Raw genomic sequence first — 10,687 nt, 5'->3', positions numbered from 1 at the left:
GGCTCAGTAAAATTATGTAAGGTAATTCCACCAATTGTCTCTAAGCAGTAGCCAACACACTGTGAACCTTTGGGCTTTTTTGGAATCGTGACATGTTTCATATTTACCATTGTATTTTTTTCCCAGAATAAATGTTTTTCATTAGAATTTAAAACCCACAGATATACTCTTCCCTGTAACACCAATCAAAACAAACAATATGAAAAAAATAGGGCAGGAAAGGCCAGCTCCTACCTACCCATCCCTTCATCCTCTCCAAAAAATATAGATCCCCTTATGGAAGGTGCCTGTTGAATAGATCATATTATTGGTGCATTTGGAAGTTTCCACACAGCTGAAATATCATTACAGGGCATGGTTTTTGTTTCTTTAAAAGGGGAGAGGGTAGAGAATCAATAAATCAGCGATTTTACTATGCAATATCTCCCACTCACGGATCAAATGTAAATATATAAGCAATCTTTGGTGGAATGCAGAATTATACTGCAAGTATTTTGCCAGGTTGATTAAGGAGTTGATTTCAGTAGGAGTATCAATGTTTTAGATGCAAATTTCCTCGCAAAAAATAATTGGACATTAACACCATCATTAGCTCCTTCAGCAGAAAATAAATTTAAATTAATAGTCTTGTTCTTCCTGAGCTGTATTCATTTACTTTTAAAGTCAGTGCTTCCTTTAGCCATTTATAATCTTGATTCTGTTGGAAGAAGTTATAAAAGCAAAACAAACAAGAGAAGATGGAGAAGTTTCCCTCTGTAAAAATCAAATCCACTATTTCTCTTTGGCAGAAAACACATGTCACTGACAGCAGACCACTTCCATCTCCATTATTTTGTTAAATTTAGGCATCAAAAATGCAAGACAAAACATTATATGACTGAATTCCAACAGATAGAGCTATAATCAACTTTTCTTATTGTAATGAAAATAATATCTCAAATGAGACGCATTCCGCTTTGAAGAACAGTCACAGATCCCCTCCCTTTCACTTCATATGGGATATGATTTCCCTAAGTGGTCTGGGCTCTGATTGAAAGCAAGGGCTCCCAGCTACCATAGATACAAATATTTCTTCCAGGTCTTCAAAGGACACACGGACTGAACAGGCAACAGTTGGGCTGAACTGACTAGTTTTTGTTCAGTTYTGAAACATCTGTTTTCTCCATACACTAGCTGCAGACTACACCAGTAATCTGCATGGTTTTCAAGGTATCCTTTAAGGTATATAAATTTAAAACAACCTACTGTACATCTCCTAATAGAAATCTTCCCTCTAATATTTAAGGCGGCATCAATTTACTGTTTTTAAATAAATTATAAATATCCCATGTTTTCCTTTGCTTTTTGGCAGTCCAAAGGCTAGGGGTTTTGTTGGTTTTAGATTTTATCTTTTCTTAAATTTTTTTGGCAGGTTAAAAAGGCTATGGCTTCATAAGGCCCGGTAATAGATCTGAGGTCTAACTTGGTATCCTGTGATAAAAATAAATGTAGCCCAGGTCTTTGGGAGGTCGTTCTGAAGCACAGACTCTAAGGTCATTGTAGATCACCCATCTGAAACAAAAACAAGATTGATTAAATGCCACGTGTAAAAAAAAAAAAAAAAAAAAAAAATCAAGTTTATCAGGGACTTCTCAGATCCGAACTTCAAGGAGCTTAAAAATCTAAATTTAGGTATCACAACAAGAACAAAAGGACAGAAACAGCTGAAGCAGGTTTGCCTGTAGAGTCAGCAATTGAAAAGGAAGAGTGATGTACAGCAGGATGTGTAGTGAGGGTTTAGATGAAGGAAAATCAAGGATTCCCAATGCCAAATAATACGAACTTATCAAAACCACAGTCGAGATCTGTGTACCAGCCAAGATCCACAGTACTAGTGTTACTAGTACTAATGTCAATCCAGAGTGTGATGGGCTTCTATTGATAGGAAGTCATAGAAAGTTGAGCAAAGCTCAAATACAGAGTCAGGTACAAAACAGAGGCCCCAAAATGAGGGGAGCAGTTTTGGGAGAGCAAGCACAGGAGAGCCAATGATATGTATCAGCATAGACCTTGGCATAATAAATGCAGACTTGGTACATCTGTAATCAATAACAGAATCAATCTCCCTTCAAAAGATTCTTAACCTTCATTTCAATGGTGGAAAATGTATATACAATAAAAACATGTGTGTTTAGTCTGCAGTGCGAAATATCCCGTTCTACATAGGGGCACATTACATAGAAAGAATTTGCTCATCTTTGTATTTCTCTCCAAATTCCACTCACCTTCCTTCTTTTTTGAGATGACAAACATAGTGGCCACTCATTGTGGATGTTCCCATGTGGCTGATGAACCCAAATAGCTCATACCCTGTTTAACAAGAACGAATGAGAGCATAAGTCTTTCATGGTTAATGCTGCAACGTGGGAGCCAGGGAAATGCTTTTCTTTCTAAAGCTACTGAAGCAGTAGAGCACATCTAAATCAGACTCTGCAGCTCCACAGTTTACATTGCTGCACTTCATGTACTTTACATAGCACTCAGATTCACTGTCAAACATTAACACAACCCAAATCAAACCCACATAGATCCATGCACATACAGCAGGGCTGCGATCACAGACACTGCTTTGAGAGAAAACAGCAGAGATTCATTCCCAGTTCACAGAGTACACCACGTAAAGTGCCAGATGCGGTGTTTATTCTGCACATAAATTAGCTGTGTTTATGAATGCAATCATAAGTCCACTATAAATCAAACAAAAATGGAAGTGCTAACCTTCAGCTGATGAAAGAGAGGACAGAAAAGAAACCTCTTCCTTTAGTAAGAGGAAAATCTTTATGCTCAGATCTCTGAAAAACTCAGCATTCATTCTTGCTCCTCACCCATTCATATCATTCACCAACATTACCAGTGAAGGTAAAAGGGTACCTTCTTTCAGGATACTGCATAAGGACAGAGGCCTGGACTTCAGTGGAGAGAGTATTCTGGAGTCATTTTACAGTTATGCTGGTTGTCAGGATTTTAGGCACTCAATAAATGGTTTCAGTTTATAAAGACTAAGTACCATAAAAAATAATTATTCCAAATCTTTATTACCTAATGATAATCAATGTTTCCTATGTCGCCAGGACACTTAAGGTTGGCCTTTATAACATCAGAAACAAAGAAATAAGCATTCCTATGTAATAATAGCAACCATAGAAACAAAATCAAATTGCTTGTTAATTATTTTTTTCTTTTTTGGCTATTAAGGCCGAGATAGTTTAGGAACAAGTGTAGAACATGCACACTACAGTTATTAGAGTAAACTAATGTTTTCTGAATTGTCTGATGTATTATCTTTATCCTAGCACAACCACTGTGCTGTGTTGTAAGGCATTTAGACCTACAATAGGTTTTTTGCCTACTTCACAGCTTTGACTGCTGTACAAAAGCCCCATCTTGTGGTTTGTTGGGCAGCAATAGTAGTAAGAGCTATGACTTACAATCTCAATGAAAAAACATCACCAAAAATTACATGAACCTGCACAGGATACAAATCATACCTGCCATATGTAGAATGTGGAATCTGGTTCAAGGGATTATCAAATGCCCCAAACCGTAGCAGGACACATTCTCAGATGGTCTGTAACAGCAGTGTTTTCTCTTTGGGATGTTCAGCCTTAAAAGAATTCAACACTTTTTTTTTTTTTTTTTWATCCTCTTTTTATCTTATAACAATAGAAGAAAAATTAAAGCTAGAGCAGGACAGACTCTTATGTTGTGGCAACAAGAAATTTGGGCTCAGGTTGTCCAGTGAGTCCAGGGAAAGAGTTTTCTCTCTCTAACATACCCATAGTGTGCAGCAACCCCACAGAGTCAGACTCAGCTTCAGAAGCATGCTTGGCAGTAAATTGTCTGGGTCATGTCCAAAAATCACAAGGATCACTTTCAGAACTGAAGGGAGTTCCGTGAATGGTATAAGTGTGATACAACTGCATGATAATCGACGATAAGTTGAAGGAGAACTTACTTCCAGGCCCATCTTTGATTCTAGGTTCCTCCGACCCTGCTGCTGCGAGGATGTTCGCATTAACACTATTCTCCATATCCATCACATCCAAAGCAGGCTCACTTTCTTCCTCAGGCTCAGGGTGGCTGAAGATCCATTCCAGTGCACGCTCCAAATTATTGTTCTGTGAGTCAAATAAGCAAAAGAGTAGCCTTTAATACCTTCTCTAGCATCATACTACCACTTACACATTGATCTTTGTGCAGAAAAAGGACCATGTTCAACAGCACTTGAAACATAAGGCATATACTCTGCCTCCACAGAAAGAGCATTCAGTATTGCACTCTGCAAAAACCTGACAGATGGAAATGAAATCCTCCCACCACTATTCCCCATGGTCCCCGGGTTCGCATCCTCAATGTGTATTGTCCTTAGGCAGCCGGGATGTTTCTCAGCAGATGGCAGAARAATTTAAGTCCTCCTCACTTTCCCCTCCACATTTTAACATTCATGTGAAACACAAACCACTCTCTCTCAGCCTAATCCAATCAAGCTGGGCGTCTTGCTTTTCCAGAACAGTTCTACATGCATCATCCACTATATGGATTTGACTTTCATATGTGTATTTCACAGGCTCCAATATGCAAATGTACAAAGCATATCATATGAAACAAAACCTAAATGTTCCCAGTAACTTATGGAACTCACTGTTGTCTTCAGTGCTTGAATTGCTACATTTCTTTGGAAGCCCATGGAAATGATAATGGCAACCATCTCTTCAGGAGGTTGGTTATCTAGTCCAACAGCTCCCAAACCAGCCACTCCAGTAGAAGCAATCCCTCCAAAAGCAGATATGGCCAACGGTTCCGCAAAGTCTGGAACAAATAAACATTCATCATTTCATTCTTTCATCTCACTGAATTGAAAATTCAGCAACCAACCCACAAACAACAAATAACACCTCAAAAACAGCCCCGAAATCAATGTAGAGTTTGTTTCACTGGCCCAGTTAGAACTTAGGTGTATGGATAGCCTTAAAAATAGCAAGATGAACATGGACATTACGAAATATCTAGGTGGACAGTCTCACACTGAACAGGCTGGAACAGCTCAGCACACGACAGAAGTGAAACTGCAGCAAAGTAGCAAAAGTTGATGTGGAAGCAATGACAACACCAGAATAGTAGACAACTCTGCTGATACATGTATAGATGTCAAAACGAACTCTTAAGTCCATAGCTGAAGGGATGTGTCAGTGAAGCCTAGGTCTCACTCTTTCAGCATTTTCAAAAGCAACACAAAAGCACACTCTGATATGTGACCTCAGCTAAATCCTGAGTTCCCTGGAGATGGAGTACTCAGGTACTGAATCATTGGCCCAAACTTTGCACAGATGAGATGCAGGAAGGGTAAAATATATAGCAGCCCTGTCCATTAGTAGATACACCAAGCTGGGCTTGTTCCAAGTGCAATATGAATGCTCTGAGCCTGAGCTTGAGAATGCTGATACGAAAGAGAAGAATCTAGGCCACAGGATTCCATGTACTCACAACCGGTCACATTTGCAGCACAGATCTAACCAAAGGCTGGAAAACAGAGAGCTGGCCTACACCATCAGTAAGGACAGAAGATATTACTTCTGATGCAACTTTGGTTTGTTATCCTTTTCTAGGCAGAGGTTGCCAAATAAAGGTCAAGACCTGCATAACCTAGGAGCAGCTGAGGACATACCATTCACATCTCCAGGTTTCCTGGGGCAGGGAAGGGTACCATCACTCATCTGTCACACATTACAAAATTTTAACTTGCTGTCAAAATGCAGAACCAGGAGTTAACTTACAACCTCTGACCACTCACCTGGTTCCTCCATGTGTGCAATAATCCAGTTGAAAGCCACTTCAGCACCCACGTTGCCTGTATAATATACAGCTTTCCGACATGCTTCCAAAGGAAAACCCATCTCTGCTAGTTGCATAACTGCAGATTCATCAATATCTAAAGCTGAAGGAAAGGATGCTCTAAAATAAAAAGTCTAATACCATCTATTTTATAGTATTTCTCATCATCATTCATTGTGCCAAGGYTACTTTTTAATGAGTGTTGGTTTTTGCAATGCCTTGTGCAAAGCACTGTAGTTTTTGTTATGGATTTACTGATAATCTTTTGTCTCRCTAACCTACCCAGGTCCCTAAACCTTGATGAATTCCTAGAAGAGTTTATTTATACAAACAAGTAGTTTAGTTATACAAAACTCACCACTGGATTTCAAGAGGGTGGAGATGTTAGGTACTGACCTTATCTAGAGGTGGGAGTCAAAAGCAATCACCTCTCAAAGGCAGAATCTTGCATGTAAGAGAAACAACAACTGCTTGATCTAGTAGTCTCCAGCTGAACTTCATTCCTGAGTGACACGCTAACAGCTTCAGCTGAGATCAGAGTTCAGACAGAGCCAGGATCAAGCAGCTGTGACCCCCAAAACTGCAAGTTTCCACTGATCAGCAGCATCTTGCAGATGAGAGCCCATAGCTCCTGCTTAGGCCTACTCTGCTTTAAACACTTGCAGAAAATCAGCCAGTTGTTCTCCCCAGGAGAAGTGGTACCCCTCTCTGTCACACAGCACCACATTTCAACTTGTCTCTTCTGGGGCTTTTAGCTTAGAGCAGTATTTCTGCCACTGACTCTGCTGACATATGGAAAAATTAATTTGTCCTGACAGCAGGAGCACTGTTACAAGGATCCTCAGTATTCTCTCCCTCTCTCATTGAGAAATTGCCATTGGAAATAGTGCAGAAAACATCCTGTGTAGAAATACCGCTGGTAAGAATAAAAGTYGCCAACATAGCAAATATTATAAAGACACATTAGAGATATCTGCAACTCTCATCACTAAAAATGCAGCAAAAAACATACTAACAGCAACAGGAGAAGGACTCGATTATATTTCAGACTCCATTTATACTCCAGCATAAATTATTACACATACACTACTGATTTTTTTGCCCTAAGTGAAAGGCAGCTATTGCTTATGTTCTGCAACTGTTTTCAGATACAGATTTCTGAAATACATATGCTTATAGCCATTGACACTAGCAGTGAAGCACAGAACATAATCACTGCAATACAGAGGGAANAAAAAAAAAAAAAAAAAAAAAAAAAAAAAAAAAAAAAAAAAAAAAAAAAAAAAAAAAAAAAAAAAAAAAAAAAAAAGCAATGTTAACCACAAAGTAGAAAGTTTGCTGTTTAATAGTTACTTTAAATTTATTGTGAAACAATCATCCAAATCTTCTTAGAGAGGACACACATGCATGACAACTAATAAAACACAGATACATGCTTTTTCTTTTCTCATTAAGACCCACTTGGAAAGGACTTGACGTTTAAGATAAAATGCACTATTTCTTCTATCTGGGAATTAGCAGAGTACCAGACTCAAAGGGGTGTTTTATGAGGTAACTTGCCCTTTTTGTACAGCAGCTTCAGCTCCTTCACCCTACAAATCACAGCTGAAATAAGTGTCTGCTAAAATCCCAGTAACTCCAATTTAGCAGTCTARCAGAGTCAGAAATGAAAGTTAAAATAAAATCTTTTCTCTTCGGCAATCGTTTAGATAAAACACGAAAGTGTTTTCAAGCATAGAGAGGTACTACTTGGCATTCAACATACTTAGCCAACTGTTAATTTAAGGCTCCCTCCAAAGTCCAATGGAATTAGCAGAAAACTTTCTACTAACTTCAGGCTTGTGTAATATATGTGTAAACAAATTTAACTTTTAAATCTAAAAAGATACCATCTTGCTACAGATAAAGGTATAGGTATAGAATAATAGTGTCTTTCTTCCAATAAATGACTGTAAATTCACAGTTAAAATATAATTAAAACCTGTTTGTGAGTTAGCACCTTCCAATCTACTAATAACTATTTTGTTACACATAAGTGTATCAGATTTCATATTCAAAATAACTACAGATGGAGCAACAGGCCATATTTTGGCAACTCTGATGCTACTGATTCTATGATTCTTCTACAGATTCTCAGGAGTCTAGCACATATGCAAGCAAATGCTGACTAAGTACAAAAGCTAAATGCCATTTRGAAGCATGCAGGCAAAGCTTCATGTGTCTCTATGCAGACAGAGCAGCCATTAACTGAGCAAAAAGCAAGGAAATTTGTTTGAGCAGCTGAAATGTCAGTCTCAGAAAAACTATATACATACCCTCCATGAAATGGTTCATCATATGATCTGAAAATTGAGAAAGGGTGGGGAAAAAAAAGAAAAAGAGGGAGGGGGTAAGTAAAATGACTTACGTGAAGGCTGAAAAGATTCATACGAGAGAGAACAAAATCTGTATTTTTAAATCATAGAAACATTTGATTTCACACAGGCCATGCATGAACATCCTTACATCCCTGATGTTTTGCCCTGAATAAGACCAGGGATATTTCTGCCCAGTAACTTCCCTAACTTAGCTCAGAACAAAGCAACACTGGCACAATAAACCAGTGGGAAGAACTGATGACTGACCTAGAACAACTTAAGCAAGAATCCATTTAAATGACATACTATCATCCAKGCACTTAAACTAAAACTAGGTCAGTCTATTGAGTAAGAGATTTAAAGGAAGAATAGGCCTTGGTAAGGAATGAGGGACAAAATTAAAACCTTCAGAGAGCTGTATTTTCCCACAGTCTATGGTCTGACACACAATCTCAGGCACGGGCTTTCTTTCACAGGCATAAAGCTTGATATGGTACCACCTCTATTACAAAATGGAGTGATCACGTCACGAGAATAATTGCATCACTCTAGTAGCCTACTAAATACTGAGGCTCCCAAACTTAAATCATCCAGAGGATATTGTAACAACCTGGTTCTAATTTCTTTGTATAAGAACATGATTTTATCAGCTGCAAAATATTTCATTGTCCAGAGAAATTCAGAGAGTGAGGAAGAAAGAAATTCTAATATTCTTTGTTCTGAAGGCTAATGTTAAAAAAAAAAAAAACAGCATTTAAGAAAAAAAACAGCATGGCATGTTAATCAGTCATTCTTTCTGCTTTACAACTGTTTTAGTCAATTGTTTAACAGCAGCTTCTTGAGGCAGGGCTTTTTTTTTTTTTTTTTTTTTTTAAATAGGCTGTACAGCCCTACGCACATCCAGAGAAATGAACCATGCACAAACAGGTGCTAGGTTGTACTGCAAACAATTTTTGAAATTTTAAATTAATAACAGTTTGAAGCTTAATCTATGCCTGGACAGTTGTTTATTAAACTATACTACTTTGTGCATTAAATTTTGCGAAATTGTAAATTAATCTGTTCAGCAGAAAAGCTGTGTTGCTCTACCTTGAACCACAGTGTTTCATGTAATCCAAGCCAACTTTGTGACTGAACAGAAGACCATCTGCTCAGAATTATAATATTAATATCCTACAGCAAATACCATAATATCTGATAGATTTTACAAGACCTTCAAACCAGGAAGGACCACATTCTATAAGTAAGGGAGTGACATGAGCTGATTTAGCTACAGTACCACGTAGACTATTTTATCATCAGGTTTTCAAAAAAATTTTAGCACAAAAGTGCTCTTAAGGTAATAGCAATTTAGTCACACCTCCTAAGAAATAAGTAGGTAAAAGTTCCACTCCTCTTCTGACACGTATCATGAGACTCAGCGTGGGGTTCTGAGATAAAGTTATTTGCACCAAGCTTTTGGAAATACACAATGACTTTACTGAAAGGGAATCATTAACATGCACTGGAAGTCAATGCTGTCCAAATGTGGCCGATTTTCATAAACCGATAGATCTTCAGACTCTTCCCTAGCCAATTAAGTCCTAGATACCAAAGAGGTTAAGTAAGGATGAGCACAAGGACTTCATCCTTAAGTAAGAATAACCATCCATGTGAATAGAAGATATGGAATAATTCTGTACATAAAAATAACAAAAAAATTAAACACAGTACAAGCTGATCTCCACTGAACAGCATCATGGGGTTGCACTATGACAAGGCAAGATAAGTAGGGAACTACAGCCAGCAAAGCAAATAAAACAATCTATTTCACAAAATATGATTTCTATCTTTGGACACAGCAATTTCCAACAGATATGGACTACTTGGAGAGAGGCCAAAACAACAACAATCATAACTCCAGAAAATATCATCCAAACTGCAAAGCTGGAAGAACTAGGGATGTTACACAGAGAAGAAAAGGCTGGGGGAGATGTAATAGTGTTCAATTATAGAAGTGTCAAACTGCTTTTTATCTGCAGCGCTGAAGAGTAAAGATTCCAAAGGGAATCGGTGTGTGCTAGAGAGAGAGAAGCTAAACAGTGAGATCAGGAGAACAGAAGTCAGTACCTTTGGGATCCTCAGGAATGATAATGGGAGGAGCAACATCTGGAAGTTCCTCTTCTCCTGGCTGGAGACCCATGGCCCTTAGGTGGTTGATGTCCAGTATATCTGGCATCTCTATAGAAACATCTACAAAAGTAGAGAAACAGGCTAAGGTTATGAATTCAGCAAAATGATCTCACAGCACAAACCTACCCCTCCAGAGAGAAGGCTCTGACACACAAGTTATAAACACAGGATTCTCCTCCTGAAAACAGCTATTTGAGAAGTTTGGAATGCTAAAGCACGATTTAACTAGAAGGCCAGACTACATAAATCTGTCTTTTAACTCCATGGACCTGATGGTTTAGTTTAAT

The 10,687-nt window shown here is 38.2% G+C and overlaps 1 protein-coding gene across 2 annotated transcripts in view; it reads right to left on the bottom strand.

Annotated features, from left to right (window-relative positions):
* The window catches only part of USP13 (ubiquitin specific peptidase 13), a 52,233-nt gene continuing 41,546 nt past the window's right edge, over nucleotides 1-10,687 (bottom strand). For both annotated transcript variants that reach the window (XM_085301220.1, XM_085301221.1), the window contains exons 15-21: nucleotides 10,338-10,460; nucleotides 8,187-8,213; nucleotides 5,831-5,974; nucleotides 4,682-4,848; nucleotides 3,995-4,157; nucleotides 2,265-2,349; nucleotides 1-1,551 (exon numbers count right to left, since the gene is read on the bottom strand). In XM_085301220.1, the coding sequence (XP_085157346.1) occupies nucleotides 1,458-1,551; nucleotides 2,265-2,349; nucleotides 3,995-4,157; nucleotides 4,682-4,848; nucleotides 5,831-5,974; nucleotides 8,187-8,213; nucleotides 10,338-10,460 (803 nt within the window). In that variant the 3' untranslated portion in view covers nucleotides 1-1,457. The remainder of the gene's footprint in view (nucleotides 1,552-2,264; nucleotides 2,350-3,994; nucleotides 4,158-4,681; nucleotides 4,849-5,830; nucleotides 5,975-8,186; nucleotides 8,214-10,337; nucleotides 10,461-10,687) is intronic.

This window comes from Rhea americana, unplaced genomic scaffold, assembly GCF_003343005.1.
Source record: "Rhea americana isolate MKP2758 unplaced genomic scaffold, rheAme1 scaffold_174, whole genome shotgun sequence".
NCBI classification, from domain to species: Eukaryota; Metazoa; Chordata; class Aves; order Rheiformes; family Rheidae; genus Rhea; species Rhea americana.
The sequence above is the reverse complement of the archived record's forward strand: the minus strand, read 5'-3'. Positions and strand labels throughout refer to the sequence as shown.